General features: G+C 38.9%; 1 protein-coding gene across 1 annotated transcript in view; it reads right to left on the bottom strand.

Moving 5' to 3' along the window:
• ZDHHC21 (zinc finger DHHC-type palmitoyltransferase 21) overlaps positions 1–24351 on the bottom strand; it is a 69959-nt gene extending 45608 nt beyond the window's left edge. The window contains exons 1-7 of the mRNA XM_058695323.1: positions 24227–24351; positions 23067–23156; positions 16588–16719; positions 16039–16175; positions 8747–8944; positions 7364–7462; positions 630–741 (exon numbers count right to left, since the gene is read on the bottom strand). Coding sequence (XP_058551306.1) covers positions 630–741; positions 7364–7462; positions 8747–8900 — 365 coding nt within the window. The 5' untranslated portion in view covers positions 8901–8944; positions 16039–16175; positions 16588–16719; positions 23067–23156; positions 24227–24351. The remainder of the gene's footprint in view (positions 1–629; positions 742–7363; positions 7463–8746; positions 8945–16038; positions 16176–16587; positions 16720–23066; positions 23157–24226) is intronic.
• Between the last annotated feature and the right edge of the window lie 600 nt (positions 24352–24951).

The raw sequence follows: 24951 nt of genomic DNA, 5'->3' as shown, positions 1-24951 counted from the left end.
CCACCCTTAAGTCAACTATAGATTAATGCAGTTATAAATTTCAAAAGCCCATTGTGCAGTTAACTTTGTATATATGCATGTATGAGTGTACAAACATAAATATATATGTATTTAGATATATTTACAAAGTGCTACGCTATACTAGTTTAAATATTTATACAGAGATCCCATGCTAGGAAAACAGAATTAAATACAATATCTTGCTCACAGATTTTTGTGACAGCTTTGAAATGAGATACAATGCAGAATTCTCACAGCATTTGTTTTCAAAACGCTAGTTCTCAACTGAACCGTTTTTTAAAATATTACAAGAGAGCCCCCTATTGACCAAAAATGTTGGCAGTTCAGCAGAAGCAGTGAACTACCACTTGTACATATCCAGCATGCATGTAATGTGCAAAATGTGCAAAATGTGCAAAAAGGACTTTGAGAGTTGATAGAACCTGATAGAAAAAGGTATCCTTATTATCCTCACTAAAGGGTTTTTTTTTAAAACTGCCTGACTTTAATAACTTTTGTTTAACTGCATAACTTTAATATAACTTTTGTTTAAATATGCTAAGTCCTAAGATTTATTTTTCACTGTTTCTTTCTTTTTTCTTCCTAAAAGTAAATTATCCATTTCTTACCACGGACAGTGATGATCCATTCTCCTCACACAGTGGCCGCAGCGGCTACAGTGATGGGATCGCTTTGGTCTCATCAAATTACATTTGTTACATAATTCCCAGAACTCCCGTTCTAGAGAAGGAAATTAAAATCCATTTACTAAAGGCAAAAGAGTACTGCTGAAATTTAGCAACAACAGTTTAGAAGACTTTATAGGAGGTCCTCCCTCTCTCTCTCTTTCATAGATAGATAGATAGGAAGATAAATCCAAGAAAATATTCTTCTACATCTTCACTGTAAGAGAGTTTGACATAAATATTGCTGCTCTACTCTATTAAAGTCTTATTCTGTACACTTCTAATTTTAAACACTATAATAGTAAGACACTATTAGTAGTCAAACTAAATGATAGAAAGTAATGCATCTGGGTTTCGGATAAATTGCTAGCAGTAAAATTTAATGACAAAACCCTCAAGTATAACCAGTTATTCTATTTCATTTATTTTTCTTAATGTTTGTTTATTTTTGAGAGAGAGACAGCAAGCGGGGGAGGGGCGGAGAGAGAGGGAGAGACAGAATCCCAAGCAGGCTCCGGCCTCTGAGCTGTCAGCGCAGAGCCCAACACGGGGCTCAAACTCACGAACCGCGCGATCATGACCTAAGCTGAAGTCGAACGCTTAACCGACTAAGCCACCCAGGCACCCCAGCAAATCATTATAGTTAAACAGAATTTTATGTAAACAAATTTATTTCTAGAAATGTTATTAACTAAAAAAGAAATAATGCTGAATCCTGGTTTCATAGACTAAGAAATCAAAATTAATCCTATTAACTCATTAGAAAAACAGAGATAGCATTCCCACCTCCCAAACTTTCTATACTTTAATATCAATAAATTCATTTGGGAGTGTTTATAGGAGAGGGTTGGAGGTATTAGAATGATTTCAGAAGTAAAGAAGATTATAAGATAATTACTATTTAATGGAAATGAGGGAGTTCTTTACAAAACTCTTTCCTACAATCAAGTAGCAATTTCTTTTAAGTTGTAATTAAAGAGCACACATTTAAGTTTTGTGCTAAAAACATTAGGTTTACAGAAATAAAGAGAAAAGTCATTTGTTTTCAGCATATGTCTTTCTAATGAGATCTATAAGAACTATAGGAAAGTCATCTACCAAGACAAATGCTTTATGACACAGAATGTATCTACTTAATATTTGTTAAAAGGGAATTTTACAGAATTCTTAAACCTTTTTTAACACTTAGGTTCATTTTTTTCCAACCCTATGTTTATACTACACTCTAACCTTGTTAAAAGCCTGGGCATAGTAAAATTAGCCTGACTCCAAATATTCAGAATGAATTATCAGTATATGCAAAGTATGACAAGCACACATATGGCTAAATACCTGCTCAAGTATAAAGTTTAAATGTTTAAAAACGAAACATTTTAAATATGAGTAAAAGAAGATAATACCAGGTAGTATTCAATTTTCTAAAAAGATATCCTATTTCAATTTCATTATTTTAGTTTAATGACAAGAGTAAAATCAATATACAAGAATTTTATATAGTGAAGTATTATGAAAAATTCTGCTATAGAAGACATCAATAATAATAGTATCAAATTAATTGTTCCAATAATATTGAAGTTGAGAAAGTATCTTTTGCATCAAAAATTTCATTTTAAAATAAAATCTTTTCACTTCTTACTTACAGTTATTTTAATGAAAACTTATGTGAGAGAGCAACACTAAAGTTTAACTTAGATACACTAGTATTCTTTGTGAGTGAAATGAAAACTAATTTATGTAATATCACAAGCAGATCCCTCTTTTCCCACTTAGCCGCTGAAACAGCCAAACATCCTAATATTAAAAAACCCTGAATTCACATATTGCAAAGATTAGAGTCAGAAAGTAGACCCTACCTGATGAGCCGATTGTCATTAAAAGACAACATAAAAACATTATGTCTTAAACCAGTGCCTTAAAATATAAATATGGCGTATTCATTATTGGTCATTTCAGCATCTGATACTTTAGTAAAATTCTTTCATAATTGAAATGCTGTAACCTCAGAAAAGAAGACAGCATTTGGCTATAGTCCGAGAAAGCCTGTAATTCTGCAGTCCAGACCACCGGTTGGCAAGCTACAGTCCACAGGCAAATCATGAGCTAAGAACGGTTTTTACAATTTTCAGTGATCGAAAAGAACAAGAAGAACTTGTGAAATGTAAAACACATGACATTTGAATTCCAGTGTCCATACATAAAGTTTTATTTGAACACAGCTAAGCCCATTCATTGACACATCATCTATAGCGGCTTTTGGGCTACAGTAGCAGAGCTAAGGGGCTGTATGGTCTATAAAGCTCAAAATATTTACTATCTGGCCCTTTACAGTAAAGAAGAGTTTGCCAATCTATGGTCTGGATCATACATTTGCTTAAAGAGTTGAGCTAAATTGGTTAAATTTAAGAAACTATATAAGTATCTAAAGTGAGAAATATCTTTGAAAAACTCATTTTCACACATATACACACCTATGTGTGAGGGGAACAAAGGAAAAAAACGCACTACTGTAAGTATCTAGAAATTTAATTAAAGTATCATCTAGGTTTTGGCCTTGTATAGCAAGGGAAAAAAAAATCTATCCACCTTAACCTACCCTACATATCTATAAACCATTTCTTGATCTTCTCCCTTTCCTTCTTTAAGGTTTATTCACGTTCAAATGTGACCTTGGTGACTGATATATTCTAAGGTCTGAAGACTTTTGCACTAGCCATCTAATATAAAATAAAAGCCTATGGGAAAGAATCAGAAGGCAAAATACAATTTGTAAGTGATGAAAATAAAAATTTTTAATTTAAAAAAAAGCCTATAGGAGAGAGAATCCAGTTGCTAATTTATGGTAGCTACAGAAAAATTGAAAAGTGATTTTTTTCTTAAAGAAAATGTTTAAAGGAAAAAAAAAATTGAAAGTGACTTTTTTAAGGAGAGAAAAATCAAAACATAAAACAAATTAAAGAAAATGAGTAAACCTAAGTAACCTAAGTGAACATTATCACATTGTTTTGCATGGATCCTCGTGTGTGTGTGTGTGTGTGTGTGTGTGCGCGCGCGTGTGTATGTCCGTTTATTATTTTTTGTTATTTACTTAAGTGCAAGTTAGTTAACATACAGTGTAGTATTGGTTTTAGGGGTAGAATATAGTGACTCCTCACTTACATACAACACCCAGTGCTCATCCCAACAAGTGTCCTCCTTAATGCCCACCACCCATTTAGCCCATCCCCCCACCCGTCTCCCCTCCAGCAACCCTCAGTTTATCAGGGATCCCCTTAATGCTGTAAATGCATGAATAAATACAAAGGAAGGGGTTTTTTTTTTGGTGTTTTAATTATCCCTCAGAGAGAGGAATAACCTTCTATTTAAGCCTTTTAAAAGACTTACAGTCATTGAGAGGGCCTAATATGCGTTTCAAACCACAAAGTAATGTTTTAGGGAGAAAAAAATACAACTTGAGACTACCAAAATCAATGCAACATTTGGCTCTTCACAGAGGTTCCCTGACACAATCACTTGCCAAAGTAGAAAAGAAATGACGGGAAGTGTCTTGCAGAGCTCCTTCAAAAAGCAATAGAAGAAATGCGAGGGGAGCAAAACTACAAGTGAATTCATAACCCTGAGCATTAATAGCATATGCATCCCTATAGTTCAGGGTAAAATGTCAAGGGACATTATCACACAAACTTTAAATGTGCTACAGTTTGTAAAACTTAGAGGATTTTGCTCTGTAACAGGGCGGCTCTACTCAAAGTGGCTATACTAACGACAAAAACACTGAAGTCAAACATGTAAGATAAGAACTTGACGATCAAAACGTTTGAGGGGCGACTGGGTGGCTCATTGGGTTAAACATCTGACCAGCTCAGGTCACGATCTCGGGGTTTGTGAGTTCAAGCCCCGCGTCGGGCTCTGTGCTGACGGCTCGGAGCCTGGAGCCCGCTTCCGATTCTGTGTCTCCCTCTCTCTCTGCCCCTCCCCCGTTCATGCTCTGTCTCTCTCTGTCCCAAAAATAAATAAACGTTGAAAAAAAAAAATTAAAAAAAAAAAAGATTGAATAAAATCATTTCATAAAACCTGAAAGTAATATAAAGCAATATTTATATATTTCAAACATGCATGTGATTAATTTAAGTAATAGAAATTGACAATGATTTCATTTGACTATTTCATCTACACACCAAAAAGTTTAAAAGAATCAAATTCTGAGAAATCTTTGCAGAGATAATGCAACATTCTCTTATATTCAAACTGCCTCATGTATTTGGAGGGTTACACTGACACTAAATTCATTCTACTTAAAAAAAAAAACAGAAAGGGATGTAAAATATTTTGGAGTAATTCAATTAAAACATGGTTAAAACTGTAAAAGTTCTGGGGCTTACATTTCCTGTCCTAAAGAAACCATTTATATAAAACTGCTCAACCTTAAAACAGCGATGAGTAAATGTCACTTTTTATGGCCCCAACTCTCTGGTCATGCTATATTATTTTTTCACTGTTAAAATTCTGTGTTTTTTACTAAGTTAAAACCAGATTTACAAAATAATCAGGAAATCACCACAAAGCACATGACGACCTCAATTTTTCCCAGAATCAAAGCCAAGGTGAATAAAGGGCTAAAATTATTCATCTCTCTATAGATACACGGTAAACAAGATGATGGAGACAAGTGTTGGGATGTCACGGTAGCTCTTTAACAACCTGCTGTGTGACAGTCTACACTCTTGATTATTCGGTCTACCTCCCTCATAAAATTGCCACGAGGATCAGATGAGAGGAGACAGGAAAAGACTCTGGAAACACTGAAATATGACGAATGTATTTTTTTTCAACTGGGCAAAAGATAAGTGTTCGGAACTCAGGGAAGAAAAACAGGCCACACGTCAACCGTGACCAGATAGGACTCAGACATCCAAACAGCAGCAGGATGCCACGCAGTCCTCCATCACTGGGGCCTGTCAGCTAAAGGTAACCCGGTGGTTTCACATAGTTTGTTTAGCATTCTTTTAAAACCAGTGTTTTTTAAATTTTTAATTAGCTGTCAATTGTCTTCAAATCCTGAAATTTCTCTTAAAAACCGAGATTCTCTGTTTTCTCTTTAAAAATTCTAAGATCTAAGAATACTGGGCCTACGTGACAATTTCACTGTAGCTGAGTAGTGGCTGCTGTCTGTGGATATGAGATTTTCAAGTTCCTTTTTGGCCCCTTTCTCTGATTTGCAGTATCTGATACATGCAGGCGTGTGAGTGACCACTGCAAATTAAAGATTTCCTAGGAAATGGGTCATGGGTTGGGAAAAACCTGCTTCTCTAATTTTCTGGAAACAGTGGGTTTTAGAGTTGAAGTAGGCAACACATTTATCAAGATGTTAGAGAACCTTCGGTATGGGCTGGTTGAGAAAAGAGGTTCTGTACAAACTGCAGACTGTCACCCTCCCCCGCAAACACACGTGCACGTGTGCATGTGTGCCCACAGACCAACCTGATGGTGACACTGTTTCTATAAGTTAATAGAAACAAAATATTTGACACAGTTCTCAGAAACTCTCACAGCTATGTAAACGTCAGTGTCATATCATTCCCATTTAATCATCAAACTTGCAAAGCCAAGTATGTCCCTAAATGACGGGCCGCAAAAAACAACAACCAGGGACTTCAGGAAGATTCTTTAAGTGACTTGTCACTAATCTAATTTCAGAAGGAATTAATAGGTTCCCCAATTTTTGACACACTGCAATCACCTGGGATCTTTGAAAAATATTGATACCTGGTTCCCACCTCCAGACATTCTGATTAAATTAACATAGGTGATCAGGACATTGAAATTTTTAAAATCTCCCCTGCGGATTCTAATGTGCAGCAAGTTTGGAAATCACCGAAGTACTAGAAAAAGTATTCTGGCTCTCTAATGTAGAACAAAGTCCTATACATTTCTCATTAGAAGAAAGTATAGAGAGTTCTCAAAGCTCATATGGCAAATGACCAAAGAGTGAAACTGAGGAAAGAAGGTAAGCAAGGGTCACTATCCCTCGCATGCAATAAAACAAGCAACACATTTTCAATTCATTTTTGTGGTTCGAACGGTTATCATGCAATAAGCTGATCCTAAATTACCTTCAACTGACACTAGAATAAAATCTGTCAAATTTTTCACTGAATTGTTAGAACTTGGAAAAACACAGGCAATAGTATCATTAAACCACAAATATTGACTCTAAGCAATATTCTATTCTATTTATAATATCATGCACGAAGTGAGGGACACGATCAAAAAGATCCCTTTATGAAATAAAGATATATCAGGTAATTATATATCACTCACCAGTGTTTACCCAGCATCTACCAAATGACAGAGACGGGCACTAAGGATACAGCACCGAACCGAGGAAGAAAACGAAATAACAAATCTACACCCTCACACAGGCTATACAGATGTAGTGTGGGAGGAGAGAAAAACAAGCAAACAAGTAAACTACACAGAAGAGTCAGAGAGTAGGGGATACAGGAGTCAGCTGGCATTTACAACTATAAAGAAAGAAATCTAGAACGGAGACAGTTGAGAAAAGACTTAAGAGCTCGTAGAGGACATATGTAATTAGTACATACTAAAGGCTATAAAATGCATTCACAAAGATAATAATGCAGGTATAGTCAAATTGATAAATCTGAAGAGTATCGTACCTCCATGTGGAATCTTAGGGTTCTCAGGGAGTCTTCCTGGGTCAGTTATTGAGGCCCTCACTAAAGCAACCAGACAAAATATGGCAATGCCATAGAATACTTTGAAATAAATAAGAAAGTTAAGTAAGTAAATGAGGCATTTATTCTTCAAAACATTTTATCAAGAAGCATATTTAAAGTTTAAATGTGTATTTTCATTAATGCCATCAGGATAATTTTCAAAAACTAAAATGGAAAAGTTAAATGATCCATTTCATTTCATTCATCAAATAATACTGCCATGAGAACTTTCTCAAACGTATTATCTTTAAATATTATTTTGCATAATAACTGACAAACTTGTTATAAATCAGATGTTTTTATTAACAAATTCCTTGTCAATAATGGCATAAATGAATGGGTTCCCTTTTAATTACTGCATGTACTATATGTGACAGAATCAAAGCAGCATTTTAAAACCTATCCTACAATGAAACTTTTTCATGCCTCCAACTGGCTAGCTTCAAAATTACCTTGAGTTAGTGACATTCGAGTGCTCCTTTCAATAGATCTTAAAAGATTTACATAATGTGAAAATAAAGAATCTAGAAATTTTGAGTTTTTAAGAGTAACTAGAAAAAGAGCAGTAAGGAAAAATAGATCCATTCATTATAATTCTGCCTTTTAAATGAATAAAAAATAGGCATTTGGCGGAGGTGGGGGCGGGGCTGTGAAGAGAAGGCAATGCACCTGTAATAGGAAACTTGGCCTGAGCGCTAACCCCAGGGCTGACTGCACGGTACCGATCGGTTTTATCCCTTGTACCACAGAGAGCGTATCACCCACAGCACTTGTGAGGTCAAAATGACATAATGTACAAGGTAACTGTAAATGCCATCCATGTACATGTAAAATGTATCATTTTCAATCTTATTCTTTTAATCATAAGCAAGCCAGCACTAAATGAACTACAGCAGAAAATCGTTATCCAGAAGTTCAAAGCGTTATCATAAACAACACTGTAATAATTTTTGCATCATGAAATTCTCGTTTCTGTAATATATACCGTCTTCGTTATGAAAACTCCTTCCACATTTGAAATAAGTACATACTAGAAACACATTAAAATTACACAGACACACACAAAATAGCAGTAATGCGCCAGTTTCATTTTAAACAAAATGACCTTCATATGTTTTGCAGAGTTAGATATGGAGATGACCACATTTATCTAACCCTGAAAAATAGAGAAAAGCCAGTCTTTTTAAAACTTCCACAATTTAGTCAATAACATGAATAACACCAATACTAAAAGAAAGGTTATCATAGTGGCACTATACTCCAAATACATTCACAATGAGAAAATTCTTTAATCATAAAAAGAAATAAAGATCAGAAACTTACTTATTATTAATATGCCTGGAATATGTCCTTCTTCATAGTGAGGAAAGAGGACAATTTTGGGAATTAAGACAATATTGTATAACCAGACAAAGACAATCAAACCCATGCAGCACCAACCATGTGGGTCAACAACAAAGTGAATCCGGAGACCCATTTTGCAGTCCTACAACTGCCTGCCAACCCACAAGGAAGACGACCCTAAGGAGAGGTAAGAAAGAAAAAAATTACTTATATAGAAAAAGTTATTTGACTAAAATAAAACTACATTCCTGGCAACTATAAAATGACGTGGAGTTTTCTTTGCATATTTTTGACAAAATGAAACACACTGGAAAACAGAGAACTTTCAGGACATTCAAGTTTCATCATAAGTTTCACATAATTTAATTCTGGCTCCCACTATGAACGGCTATCATGGGAGTGTAAACTGGCAATACCTTCTGAAGTTAAACTAAACAAGTCTGTCCTGAACCCCGTAATTCCACAGGTTAACCCAAGGCAAATGAGACACAGGTCAAAAGACATGTGCCAGATTTTTTAGAACTTTTAATCGTAACACTAACAGATGCTCACACAAGTCAAAATAGTGGTCATGTTGTGGTGGGAGGGGTGTTTACTAACTAGAAAAGGACATAAGGGAAACTTTGAGGGGCTAGTAATGTTCTGTATCTTGACCTAGGTGGTGCTTCAAGGGTATATACACAGGTAAAAATTCACGGAGCTGTACACTTAAGATTTGCACAATTTAGTTTAAGTCACAATATAACGCTTAAAAAATCATTTTAAAAAATTTTAATGAAAAGCGAAAAGGAATTACAAATTGCCAAAAATATTTAAATTCATGGAACGAAGCCCAACTAATCTTATTACTATCAACTCAAGAAGACTCCTGTTTAAAATGCTGGCAAGGATGTGGAGAAAGGGGAACCATCTTGCACCACTGGTGGGAACGCAAACTGGTGCAGACACTCTGGGGAACAGTATGGAGGTTCCTCAAAAAGTTAAAAATAGAACTACCCTATGATTCAGCAATTACACTACTTGGTATTTACCTAAAGGATACAAAAATACGAATTCGAAGGGAGTACATGCACCCCAATGTTTATAGCAGCATTATCAACAATAGCCAAACGATGGAGGGAGCCCAAAAATGTCCATCGACTGAAGAACAGATAAAAAACATGTGGTGTACATACATATACAATGGAATATTACTCAGCCATCAAAAAGAATGAAACCTTGCCATTTGCCATGACATGGATAGAGCTAGAGTGTATTATGTTAAGCGAAATAAGTTAGCCAGAGAAAGACAAATACCATATGATTTCACTCCTATGTGGAATTTAAGAAACAAAACCAAGGAACGTGGGCAGGGGGGTGGGGAAGAGAGAGGGCAACAAACCATTAAGAGACTCTTAGAGAACTGATGGCTGATAAGGGAGATAGGTGGGGGATGGGCTAGAGAGGGGATGGGTATTAAGGGGCACTTGTTGGGATGAGCACTGGGTGTTGTATGTAAGTGATGAACCACTGAATTCTACTCCTGAAACCAATATTGCACTGTATGTTAACTAACGAGAATTAACTACAAATTTGAAAAGAAAAAAAAAAAAAAAAAAAAAAAAGGAGACCCCTATTTAAATGGGGCTTTTTTCATATGAGTGTTAAAAATATTTGTGGTACCAAAAAAGTGATGTAAAATATATCCCTACCTTAGTAGATATAATTTATAAGCTTAAACAATAAATTACTAGATAAGGTCAAGGGGGCACCTTTTATAGAAAATACAACGGAATAACACAATAATAACCAGGACAATGTTTCTCAAACCTGTAAACAAACCAGAATCAACTGAGGAGCTTTTTAAAAATACTTATTCACAAGCCTCATTCCAGATCTACTGAATCATAATTCCTATGGAGTAAATCTCAAAAACCAATAAAAGGGTTTAAAATGCTCCCCAGGTGTCTCTGATAGAGCTGACCGATATCGAGGAACAGCTGATTCAAAAGCTTCCCTAAGACTTCAACGTTAGGGCAAGGAGTTGAACTCAGTTCAACAAATTTATTCAGGGAGCCTCCACTCTATATAAGTTATCATAGATACAGTGATGAACGAGACATTGCCTTTGCTTAAAGAAACCAATAGCCTAGTGGGGGAAGGAATCATAAGATTTAATAGAACATGCTAAGTTCCAGAGATGTGGACAAGATGTCACCAGAGGCATAGAGGATGGAGACTAGGTAAATTAGGGTAAGACTTCCTGTAATTGGTAAAATATGAGTTCAGTTTTAAAAGATGAGTACATGTTACCCAGGGGCCCCCGAGTGGCTCAGACGGTTGAGGGTTTGACTCTTGATTTCGGCTCAGGTCCCGATCTCAGGGTCATGGGATTGAGCCCCTTGTCAGGCTCCACACTAAGTGTGTGGAACCTGCTTGGGCTTCTCTCTCTCTCTCCCTCTGCCCCGCTTCCATACTTGCTCACTCTCTCGCGCGCGCTCTCTCTCTCTCAAATAAAAAATTAAGGGGACCCCAGGTGACTCAGTTGGTTGAGTGTCTGACTTTGGCTCAGGTCATGATCTCATGGTTTGTGAGTTCAAACCCCAGGTCGGGCTCACTGCTGTCAGCCTGTCAGTGCAGAGCCCACTTTGGATCCTCTGTCCCCTTCTCTCTCTGCCCATACCTACTTTACACTCTCTCAAAAAATTAATTAAATTAAAAATTAAAAAAAAGAGAGAGAGAGAGAAGTGACAATACTGCAAGCAGAAGGAAGAGCAGGAGGTATAGACGACAAAAATTGTAGGCAGTGTTACAAACTGCCATCACAAATCATAAAGCTCTCAGTGGAGAGTGAGTGATGAGAAGTAAGGGGCTACATCATGGCGTAAAGACGCCATGTTACAATGCTGACACTTCATTCTTAGGCACTGGAAAGCTACTGAAGCAAGGAAGTCAGCATAATGACATTTATACTTAAAAAAAAAAAAATTATCGACGCTCTAGTGTCGAGGATCAAATTAGAGATCAGTTAGGCTAAGAAAGGGCAAAAGCCAAAATTAGGTTTGGAGAAGAGATCAAGTGAGAAAACAGTTACAATCATCCCAGTATGTTTTACTAATTGAATGGATATTAGGAGTTACAGAGGAGAGAGTCCAGAATGACTCCCAGATTTTCATCCCTTACTATCATCAGATGAAGAGACTCAGGGTACCACCCCTTTAGAGGTCTTGCCAATGTTCTTTAGGAAAAAAGAGTTAGGATTAGCTCATTTTAAAGTAACACCCTGATCCTCTCGTCCTCGGAACATGCAAATACTGGAGCCACAGAAAAAAAGGCAAGAACTCAAATATAACACAACCCAACTGTTTAAATCAGATCTGGTCCTTACGTATGAATTCTAAAATAGGAAAAAGTGTCCAGGTCCTAAAAAAGTAAAAGTTGAACTCCATTACCTTTTAATTAGAAAATTAAAAGACCTATCGGGATCATTAAAGTGAGGAAAGTCACAGAGTACACTGGGTATCGTCATTTTAAAAACCGAAGGAGCTCAAATACAAATGGTATGCTGTCTACGTAGTTAAAATGAGAAACATTAAAAACAATGTTTATTTTTAAAGTCTTGCCAACCATCAAGTGCTAAAAGAAATGACAGAAGGCTCTGTTTCTCAACATGTTCAATATTATTAACTTCATGTACCTTCTTTCTTGCAATGTTTCAGTTCCATTCGGGACTGGAAAACAGACCATGAATTCCAATAATTACAGAGAACAGGATCCTTTCATTACTTATTTCTAAATGTATTAATATTAGAAACGGAAAAGCAGACAAGCCAGCAAAACAACTAGCAGAACTGTTACTCATTCATTTTTTTGAACTGTCTGTAGTCTCCTCTACCAGAAAATAATACATTTTTTTCTTGCAAGAGATTTCTCACAACTGCAAATACTAGATACTGAAAAGTATAGTTAAATGTGTCTTTTCTTCCTGCATGTAAAAGATACAGACAACAAGCTCTAAAAGAATAAGCATCCCCAAGGAAAAGTAAGCCAAGGATAGACAAAGAAAACAATGAATGAGATGGTGAATGTTTTGTTTTTTTTTAAATACCTGATAAGCGAAAATTAGTGCCACATAAGCCTTACAGCCTAGACTGTCCAGAAGCAAACAGCAGTCTTCCCAGAGCTCCAAATCAGGTTACAACCAGAGACACGTAACTGGCAGAGTTGTAGGGTCACTCCACTCGCTTAATATCCACCAGGCGTGGCTTCCGGCTGAACAGAAACTATTACGCATCCTGACCCACAACCGAACTGAACACACTGCTGCTGTTCGGTCTCCAGGGTGGCATTTGTAAAATACTTTCATTAGCTAGAGATTTGAACATGCTAATTGGTACATTAAATGGTGAGCTCATGACTCAAACTTTGATGTAACTTAGTAGACCTACTGGTACTTCAACATTTTTGAAGATTGCTACCTGGTAACTCGACTTGAGTGCCGTGACTAACTTCAATAATGATGTAAATTACTACCGCACAAACTTTTTTAAAAGATATTATAATTCAACTCTAATAAACCAGACTACATAAATATTTACAACACTCAAGCCATTCTAGTAGGAAACCGCCTTTCTTTTCTTGCCTTTTCAGGCAACTAAATTTTACCATGTATTTTCCTCGGGAAGAATATTCGAGTCCCTCGGAAAAGAAAGGGATTTGGAAAACTATTATATGACAGAAAATGATAACATCAAAATGCACATTTCAGAAAATGATAAAAATTGGCCAAAAGTATTTACAGGAAATCTAGAAATGTGAGCTTGAAACTTCCAGTTTTATAGGACTCTCCGCCTCAGCCACTGGTCTTATGACTGTTCGTGAATATGAAAAAAATATTCCTTCTCTCATTCCTCCTATCCGAAATGGCCCTATTATTTTGCTTACTTCTATTTAAATTCAAGTCATAATTCAAGGTCAATTTGAATCTCACTCTCCCTATGAAATTCTTCCTGTCACCTCAGTTCACGGTGATTTTTCTCTTCCAAATGCCAAATAAAAAGCAAAAGTAGTAGACGAAAACAGCAAGTGGTTTTATAATCTCAGAATGAGTAAGACCTTCACAAACAAGACCCATAAGTGAAGCGTAACCACATGAGGATTAAAATTTGTGAAGCCTAAAACACACCAAAGACGAAGTTAAAAGATACAGCATCCTGGGGCGCCTGGGTGGCGCAGTCGGTTAAGCGTCCGACTTCAGCCAGGTCACGATCTCGCGGTCCGTGAGTTTGAGCCCCGCGTCAGGCTCTGGGCTGATGGCTCGGCTCGGAGCCTGGAGCCTGTTTCTGATTCTGTGTCTCCCTCTCTCTCTGCTCCTCCCCCGTTCATGCTCTGTCTCTCTCTGTCCCAAAAATAAAATAAAAAAAAAACGTTGAAAAAAAAAAAAAAAAAAAAATTAAAAAAAAAAAAAAAAAAGATACAGCATCCCTTTTAAAAAAAACATTACAACAGGGCACCTGGGTGGCTCAGTCAGTTAACTGTCCATCCAACTCTCGGTTTCAGCTCAGGCTACGATCTCACAGTTCGGGAGTTCGAGACCTGCACGGGGCTCTGCACTGATAGTGCAGAGCCTGCGTGGGATTCTCTCCCTCCCCCTCTCTCTCTCTGCGCCTCCCCTGTGTGTGCCATCTCTCTCTCACTCTCTCAAAATAAATAAATAAACATTAAACAAAAAGATTACAACGTATGACTGGTAAGAGGCGTATGAAGTAAATACATAGAGAAGCAGTTCACAAAGGAAAAAAATTCAGTCGCTTATCATTACTGATGAGGAAAATGTGAAATAACTAGGCCTATTTTTCATCCCTTGTATTCAAAACCTTTTAGAAAGACAGATTATCCAGTCTTGAGAGAGAGTACAGAAGAGGACACTCTCACCCATTGCTGGTATGCATGTAAACTGATACAATCGTCTTCAGAGGGCAATTTAGGAGTCTCTATTAAAATGTCAAACTCTTTGACCCAGTAGTTTATTTCTAGTCATAGCTACCAAGGTACTCATCAGAGTGTAGAGGTAGATATACATTCGCGGTGTTGTACACGGTGCCTTTCGTAATCGTAAAGATATGGCACAACTTCAATGTTCACAAAGAGGGAGGGGGATGGTCAAATAAACTATGAGACCTCCAAGGTGTGGACTATTTCCAAGCTACTGCAATTTTAATTTTTTTTATGTTTATTTTTGAGAGAGAGAGCGCGAGCAAGGGAGGGGCAGAGAGAAGGGGGGAAAAGAGGATCTGAGGTGGGCTTCTTGCTGACAGCAGAGAGCCTGATGCAGGGCTCGAACTCCCGAACCGTGAGATGGTGACCTGAGCCGAAGTCGGATGCTTAACCGACTGAGCCACCCAGGTACCCCCAAGCTACCACAATTTTATAAGAAAAAAAGAAAGGAGAAAAGGAGGTAGATCTAGATCGGCACAGGGCTAACAAAGTGCTGAATGAGAGAATGCAAGTTATATGAGAAAAAGCTTAACAGGGGTTTCCTGGAGGAGAGGAGGAGAATGATAGACAAGAAAAGGCACAAAGGGAACTTTCTGGTTCCCTCATAAAGATCTCTATCTTGATAGGAGTCTGAGATACACAGGTTATGAATTTGTCAAAAGTCAGCAAACGTACACTTAAGACTGGTGCATTTCATGGTATGTAAATATACCTTTTAAAAAACCCTATAAACCAATACTGAATTCTAGTTAATGATACACAGGCTGAAGTATCGGGGAGGGAATGGAAGAAATGTACTGATATCTGCAATTTACTATGAAACAGAGCCAAAAAAAAAAAATAATAAAGTGGATTGTCAGATGGACCAAGAGATGGATGAGCATGTGACGAAGCTTAATAAAACATTAGTTATTATCTAGGTGAGGGATATTCAGATGTTACACTATAAAATTTTTTCAACTCTTGTGTTTAAAATTTTTCAAATGTAAATGTTACAGGGGAAAGCAAATTACAGAAAAGTTTGTATGGCATTATTGTTTTTTGTCAAAAAAAACATAGGGGTGCCTGGGTGGCTCAGGCAGTTAAGCATCCGACTCTTCATTCCGGCTCAGGTCATGATCTCACAGTTCATGAGTTTGAGCCCCGCAGCGGGCTCTGCGCTGACAGCATGGGGCCCTCTTGGGTCTGTCTGTCTCTCTCTCTCTCTCTCTGTCTCTCTCTCAAAATAAATAAACTATTTAAAAAATAACATGTGTGTGTAGGTAAAAAGTATAGAAGAAAACACATCCACCAACCTGTTAACACGAGTGGTTATCACTGGGCTTACGAAGGACACAGTAGTGAGAAGAAAGCTCTCACTTTCTATGTATGGATTATGAGTTCTTCTAAGTTTATTAGTAAACATATGTACTTATAAATTCTTTTCCACCAACTGAAAAATAAAGAAAGCTGAGGGAGTCTGATTAGACACCACAACCTTACACACAAAATATTTAAGTCTCTCGTTATCACTATATTTATTACCCTTATATTAAGTGGTTTTAAAATTAGTATTTTTTTAAATGTAGTGCAGAAGCATCAGCTGCAAGCCATATCAGATTTGTAATTCAGAAAATGTTTTTGAAATTCATATTACGTACAAATTACTCTTCTCATGGAAAAAGAAATTTCTTATTTAAGAAAATGTCTAAAATTTAATATGAAATGTTTTAAATAAACATAATGTAACTACAGTTATTTTTAGAAATGAACAATTATTTAATGTATCTAAACATAAGACTTTAAGGATACTAAGACACATAATACAGAAGCATATTCCCGCATAAAATTAAATGTAGACTTACCAATTGGAAATTCACCAAGACGTGTTGTAATTTTTCTGGTACTTGCATTTAGAGGTTTTATCTTGATTCATTCTTTTGTTAATTACATCCCAACAAATGGATCTCTCCTCAATAACCGTTCTCCATGAGAATCTATTAATGATTTAACAAATAATGATCTCTCACAAAAGATAAAAATTATAAGCCGCTAAAATATTCTGACTGTGAAAATGTCAATTACAAAGGTTTTAAAGTCAGAAATAAGAGAACTCCATTTCACCTGACTTTGTTTTCATTTCCCACCCCATCCCCCCCAAAGTCTGCACTTGATTTCCATCATACATGAGAGTTCTCTCTTTTGAAACCACCCAGTTCCCATAAAATCAAATTAGTATCCTGTGTCCAACATTTGGGCTTCATCAAACTCTTGACCACAAAGCACAAAATGACAACAGATTCTGAGATCACTCATGAGACAAGATGCAACGTAATGTCTATCAAGATGTGAGGCTAGAGCTATCCAATTGCAACTGATAAACATAAAATGAAGAGTTTAAAATAGAAGCAAGTTTTAGTTTAAAATGCTGTAAGGAAAAGTTATCCTCCTATAATGAACCGTTAAGAGAATCAACCATAAAAGTTAGCTTCTATAGTTCAAGCTTAAATAATAATACTGTAGAGAGTTCTAGATAATATACATACACCAATTCAGTATTTCACTAATTCAATTAACATCTATTGACTATACATTATGCCTCTGCACTGGATACAGATAAAAAAGAGATGGGCCCCATCCTCAATGGAGATGGACTAGTAAACAGACAAGATCGATACCATGTAAGACAACATAAGATAAGGGGCAAGAGGGCAAGAATGCATCTCACAGAAGATGGGTATTGGCTCATGGAACTTTTTTCAGTTGTGTGAGTATTTATGTGCATACAAGGTGGCAATACAGAATGCATTTCTCATAGTAAGTTGCCATCAGGAAAAGGTTTCTGCAGAGAGTAAACCTGTGACTTAGCTCGTCAAAGAACGGAGGCTCTTCTGACCACGGGAGCAAAAGAAGCAAAAGTACAAAAGCAGGCAGAGAAAACCTTAGTAAAGTGAAATGCCTGGTCATTGCACATGGAAGAATGACGTAAAACATGTTTAACCTTCTGAGCACAACTCAACTCCAAGAAATATATTTCATCACAACATCAGTACACACAGAAATATAAATGTTTGACACTCTGATTATATGAAATACATGATTGAAAAAGTCTATTTAATATACGTGATGTACTCCGATACTGTTCTTCTATTTTATTCTAGTTCATTTTAAATACATACATAATTCTAGTCACAGCCCACTCAAGTGATTTCATGACCCACAAGAAACGAGTGATCTCAGTGAAAAACACTGTTAAACTATGCCAATGAGTCTGGACTTTGCACTTAGCAGAGTGGGAAATCACTGTAGGATTTCAGGGAGAAGAATACCATGATGAAGTCTGCACCTTGGAAAGAACAGCCATGCTATGAAGAATGGACTTGGGCGGATGGATAGTGCTCCAAAACTGACTATATAAAATAAGCTACTGGTCACCCAGGTGAGAAAGGAGGGTACATGATAAGGCCACAACAGCAGTTACTTAGAAGGGGGGTGCGGAGAGGAGGGGGTAAAGAAGGAACACTTAAGACAGGGGGCATGTGAAAAAGGGCAGATAAAGAATTTAACGAGTAAAACTAGGGCACCTGGGTGGCTCAGTCGGTTAAGCAGCCAACTCTTGATCTTGGCTCAGGTCCTGATCCCATGATTCGTGAGATCGAGCCCCGCGTCAGGCTCTGTGCTGACAGAGCAGAGACTGCTTGAGATTCTCTCTCTCCCTCTCTGCCCCTCCCCTGCTCGCATGTTCTCTCTCTCTCTCTCAAAATAAAAAAATAAACTTAAAAAATTTAATAAGTAAAATTGATAGAACTTGGTGATCAATTGGAATCAAAGGGCAGATTGTAGGATGGCTCCCAAGTTTTCCGCTTAGGGACTATGTAAAGGGTGGTACCATTCTCCAAGACAGGAAATAAACAAGTTACAAGTTTGTTAAGCATACTGCTTACCAAAGCAAAAGGAAACTGTTACATACTGAGGATGTGAGAAATACACCAAAATCATTATCATTTCCATTCCCTGTATAGATTTTTGTAACTGTATTTTCTCCCAGCATCAATTACTCTGTGGTCCATGATTGTCAGATGGTCAGATATAATTTGTTTCTACTCTAACTTTCTGAAGTAAGCTAAGAATGGTTTCCTTGCCTGCACCTTTGATTTTTAGAGACAAAATATGGAATGACAAAGTAGAGGAGCTGCTACTCTAAGAGCAAACGGACGTATTCATGTTCCTCTAGAAAAAAATCTCACACAGAATTAAATGTGGCACAACAAAATGTTCTGAAACATGACCTAAGTCAATAATGCTGCTATGGCTCGGATTCTAGGGTGGCTTCCTAATGTTTCAGCAAAACAGCACTTCCTGTCAGTATTATTAGGTAATAGCACAAGTCAACCGTCTATGAGTCAAACCGCAGTCATTCACTGGCTTAGACTCCAGGACACCTCCTACATTTACAGTTATTACAGCCACCCTGCAGCCAGGGATAGCATCCAAATGGGATAAACATTTTATCTAATTCAACAGTCTCACTGACATCACGGAATCAAATCTCACCTAAGTGGGACAGAAACAATGCGAGGCTTAAAACTTCAGGTAATTTTGGGATAACAAAGAACGTACCAAAGCTTCATAACTATAAAGGGTCATTAAATATTTTTAACATTGCTATTTCTAAAAGAATACAATAAAACTTCCCACAGAAAGTTCCCAAGAGAGATGGTTAATATGTGAAAATATAAAATTTAAACTTATAATTGCTTTTTTTTTAATTTTTATTTAAAAACATTTTTTAATGTCTATGTATTTTTGAGAGAGACAGAGGCAGAGTGCAAGCAAGGGAGGTACAGAGAGAAGGAGACACAGAATCTGAAGCAGGCTCCAGGCTCTGAGCTGTCAGCACAGAGCCTGATGCGGGGCTCGAACTCACAGACCGCGAGATCATGACCTGAGCCGAAGTTAGACGCTTAACGGACTGAGCCACCCAGGTGCCCCTAAACTTATAACTGCTTCTGAAAATAAAGTTACAACTATATACTTTTAAATGTATTTATACAGACATTTAACTTCTGATGTTATCTACTCTGAAAATTGGCCACATTAAATAATTCTACCTAGACTATCAGACTATAGCTGTCTCTAACAATTAGCCAACGATGTAATTCAATTTTTTAAATACACATAGGTATTCAGTTTATTTCAACAGAGTAGGAAATTAACCGCGTGGGGATACGAAAAAGAGAGCCACATTCAAATTCTCACACAGCTTATTAGCTCTCCAGGCTGCAGTTTCTTCTCAAGCTTCAGTTTAGCCATCTGTAAAATGGTGATAAAAATAACTCCTGGAATTGTCATCAGCTTAAATGAGAAACTGCCTGACAACTGATAAGGAACTCTCAAAATAGTAACTTGAAAGGGGAGTGGGGATAGGAGAGGAAGAGAGACAAAAAGAAGTTTTACTTCTAGTCTTGTAAACTCCAGATGTTTCTGGGTCCCCATTTTTAAACATCGAGTCGTGATACAACTTAACCACGCCCCAGCTCTACTTCCTCTAAAGCTAACATCTGGGAACACTTGTCAAAGATGAGAAATCTCAGGAGACCCAGCTGCTCAGCTGGTATCGTACTAGAAGCATAGAGAGAAGTTTTCTTTCCACATGTTGGCATGAGGTCTCTTCAAGCAGAAAACCAAAAACAGAGATCTGATCTCAAACAGAGAGACTGAACTAAAACCTGTAAACCCAATCTCTTTGGGCTGGTAAGTTAAGGACAGAAACATGGGAGCAAATCAGGACCCAATTTCAGGAATTAGTGAAGAATGAGTTAGTGAAGTCGGGAACTTTGACTCAACGCTGAGTTCTCCAAGAAGACTGTGAAAATGTGGTGGGCAGAGGTGTCAAAGTAGAACACATTTGCGCCATCAGTGGTCTCACGAACTCGCTTCTAGAACAAGTCTTCAAATCACTCTATTCTAGGCAAAACTGAACATGAGCCATTACTCCTCTGTGTACCTGCTTCATGAGTGAGAAATAAAGGTAAGTTAATATCTCTATTAAAAATACTGCACTACAGGGACACACTTCATCAGAATCTCCTAACAGAAAGTACAAATAGCTCGGAAGGTGTGGACGATACGAATTAAAGAGACCAAACGTTGCTTCAGTCAGTACAAAATGTCGGCATGGGAATCTTCACGTAGGAAGGCAGGGATGCAGGAGAGGGCCAGGAAAGACAAGAAAAGAATTGGAGTTGAATGCAGAGCAGGGACGGAAGACAACAGATAAGCTTTGGCTCCAAACACGGCACAAGGAAACCCTTCGGATACAGTAAAAGCCAGAAATGAACCTAGCAAGTTCTTCCAAGGGGGAAGGGAAACTAGCTACTTACCCCTAGCACCCACTACACCAAGATAGGTTGAAAAGATAAAAAAAAACAAAAAACCCTAAATCAGAGGTCTTTCACACCAAGCTTTACCAAAGCAGGCTCAGTTTAAGAATAACACTAAAAGACCAAGTGCCTGGGTGGCTCAGTTCGTCAAGTGTCCAACTTTGGTTCAGGTCGTGATCTCACAGTTTGTGAGTTCAAGCCCCAGATCAGGTTCTTCACTGCTAATGGGGAGCCTGCTTGGGATTCTCGCTCTCTCTCCTCTCTCTATGCCCCTCCCGCACTCACGCTTTTTCTCTCTCTCAAAACTAAAAAAATAAATAAATAAAAAATAACAACACTAAACGAGAAAAAAAAAAAAAAATCACTCCTGACTTGCTTGAAGCTGAACACCCTGCAGTAGGTTAGGTTTCATTCCATAATTATGGGATAAAAGGCTTAAAATCAGAAGCCTGGTTGAGATCACACGGAGCGTGTTGAGTTATAACTACAATAAAATTAATCAGTGAGTGGTAAAATACTAATTTTGCCTAACCTGCCCTTTTGTGGAAGCGGTAACAGGTAGATGGAGAGAGCAGATATCTGCTCAGGCTCTTAAACGAGGTTAATCTACCCGAGGGAAAAAGCACAAATGGGAGACCTAAAAGGCCAACGACAAACTTGGGAAAAGTCCCATCTTTTTCCTAGGGTACATCAAAAGAGGGAGAGAAGTAAATAAACTACCATCACACTAATGTATTTTGGGGAAGATAACCCCCAGAGAGAGCAGTGCAGAGAGAGTATGCACATCTGTGAATAACTAGGTTTATTCCATTTACCCAAGATGCTGAACCAAAAAAGTCACTATGCCGCCTACAAGAAAAACTGGGGGTTTTCCACCTTTTCTTGTCTTTTACCTGTGTTTTTCACAGATTCAAAATAGTTCAAATATTTTCAACTTCAATAAGAAGCATAAATGCACTAATTATTCTACTGGATGTTAAAATGCCATTTATATTTAGTGCACTCGAAAAACTGAATCTGAGCCCTAATGTTTTACTAAAGCAATATAAAATTCCTTTATGCCTTAATATAAAGTAAAACTGAGCTTGGGGAACAAGTCCCCGGTAATAAAAATGGCTTTTCCTCCGCCTTCCCTGTTATGCCTGTTAATACTGATACGACTATGAAGCGTTCTACGCTGAAAAAGGCTGTATTGACTCACACTCCATTTCAATCCCAGAAAAAAGCTCCATGGAGACAATACTAGACTTCTCAATTAGTTTCTTCACTAACACGTGACGTTACGTTATCCACGCACTCATCCACAGGTTCGGAATCAATCCCTATGAGTTACAGAAATCGGGCAGTGGGCAAATCAGTAAAAATTTTGTGATTCACTGATTATTACTTCTTTAGAATCTACCTGTTAAGCCGGTGGTTACATGGATGCATCTTAAAATGCATTTATTTTATCAAATAAAATACCCCAGAGACAGGCAGTGTGACAGTTACCATCATTTAAAATACGCTCTGTTTCATTTATCCCAATTATAGCTTCTAAAGTATGTTACGTTTAACAGAAGGGACCTGATATAATCCCATTGTTTTACATCTCCAATGAGGAATTCTAGAACTAGGCTACGTACTATTCCAAAAGTATGGAAATATATATTTAGTTATATTTTGATATAATTTTACCTATGCTTCTTCAGGTATATGCTTAAAATGTGCTTTTAACATGCATGTTAAAGGGTTTTAAATTAATTACAAACGTAGCATATGCCAAGTAGTATGGGAAAGCTAAAATAAGCCTTAAAGAATTTAGCCTAACTCCTTAGTTGTATAGCTGAGAAAACAGCATGGGTCACTGGCCTATCCATGACCCCAGAGCTAGATTGTGACAAGCAATGGGACCAGAATGTCGTTTTTCTTTCCACTACACTAAATCTCATTTAGTTCTTTCCTTCCCATTGATTTCTCACCTCATCTCTTCTTCAAAAATCTTTTTGGCCATTAAGAGGTTGCACAACTAAAGCAAAATAAAACACCGCTCTGGACTTCATCTGTAAAATCTAAAGAAATGGAAGGATTTAACAAGACATTACACAAAAAAGCCAGGGACAGCACATACCAGGCGGTCATCAAATGATAACTATTATTATTCGTTGTTATTATTACTACCACAAGGAAGGTAGTGAATTCTTTTTAAAGGTTACATATTAGCATCCTAGGCTGAGGATCCATTTGACACAACTTGTGCTTAATTATCCTCAGTCGTCTTTCAGGCTGTAACTTTACACTATGATTTATGACCCACCCACAATGACCTTGATTCCCCGCCCCCCCCCCACCTTGTACTTTTATGGACTGCTATGCTGCAATATTTTCGAGTAATAACCGGTCAGGTTCTCTTAGCCCTAGAGATACAGACATCCTCCACTGACTGACTCACAAGGGATTTTAAGATGTGACCCAAATATAGCTTGAGAAACCACAACTTTAAATGGACTCCCCACTTAAAATCCAGCGACCTATTTATTATAGCGAATGGTAACAAGAGCAAACTGCTGCCATCCGTGAGCCATTTTCTCAAAATCACTCTTGGATCCGGGGGAGGGAGGCAGAAGGTCAATAAAGGAGCAAACTATTTCTGCTCCTGCTAGTCCTCTGCAGCCCCACACCAGGGATCTGGAAATGAATGAAAGGCTGTGGTAGCATAAATAAACCCGGGATCCCTGCGCTGGTCTCCGGGCGGGGGTGCAGAGAGGGAAAACTGTAGTTTCCAGGCGATAAACTCGGGACACACATTTAACAAATTAAAAAAAAAAAAAAAAAAATACTACCCCAAATCACCTCGACCGGAGCAGGAACCCACCCCTACCCCTGCCACCAGTTCTGGGAGGGGGAGCTGGCGGGCGGCTGCGGCTCTGCTGCAGCTGCTGAGAGACCCGCCGGGCCCGCGGCGAGCCGGGTTCGGGGCGGGGGGCAGGTGCGGGGAGGGGCTGGACGCGGGGCGGGAGCGCGGCCAGGTGAGGGCGGCGGGCGCCGGGCGCCGGGCAGCGGCGGCCGGGGCCCTGCGGGGCGAAGGCGGGGGGCGTGGGGGGAGGGCAGCCGCGTCGGCCCCGCGCCTGCACACACTCACCGGCGCCGGCGGGCTCAGCTCTCGCCGCCGGTGCTCTCGCAGCCGCCAGCGGCTCTTCCCCCTCCTCCTCCTCCTCCTCCTCCGGCGCCGCCGCCGTCTCCCAGGCCGGGCCGCGCTCCCCTTCCGCTTCCGGGAGCCGGAGCGCCGGGGCCGGCGGGGTGGGTGTGCGCCCGCCCGCGCGCCGGAGCCACCGGCTGCCGCCGTCGCGGTCTCCGCTCCGCTCCCGGGAGCCGCGATGGGAGCCGCCGAGGGCCGAAAGAGCAGAAATCGCGCCTTGGCCGGGAGGAGGCGCGCCGCGGGCCCCAGGCCGCTTGCCCCGCGGGACCGCCGTCACCGGAACATTCGTACCTGACGCACCTCGCCGCCTCCGCCCTCCCCCGGTGCCACCTTCCCAGCTGTGCCCTGGCCGTCCTTCTCTTTGTCCCCACACCCTCTCCGTCCCCCCTATGTGGGGAACTGCAGAGAGGCTTCCCTTTAAGGATTGCAACTATCCTCATTCCTTCAGGGATAATGGTCAACAGGCCTCTCTTCCCCTTACGCGCTCTGGATGTCCCCTGGTACCTTGTTTCAAAGCGCGGCCCGGCCCGCAGCACCTGCATCCTCTGGGAACCTGTTAGAAATGCACAACCTCAGATCTGCTGACTCAGTATCTGCATTTTAACAAGATCTCCAGATGATTCCTACACCTGGAATTGCCCCAGCCAACTAAGATGTTTCTTATTCCT

The sequence above is a fragment of the Neofelis nebulosa genome, chromosome 12 (genome assembly GCF_028018385.1).
Source record: "Neofelis nebulosa isolate mNeoNeb1 chromosome 12, mNeoNeb1.pri, whole genome shotgun sequence".
NCBI classification, from domain to species: domain Eukaryota; kingdom Metazoa; phylum Chordata; class Mammalia; order Carnivora; family Felidae; genus Neofelis; species Neofelis nebulosa.
This window is presented reverse-complemented; position numbering and strand designations above follow the sequence as displayed.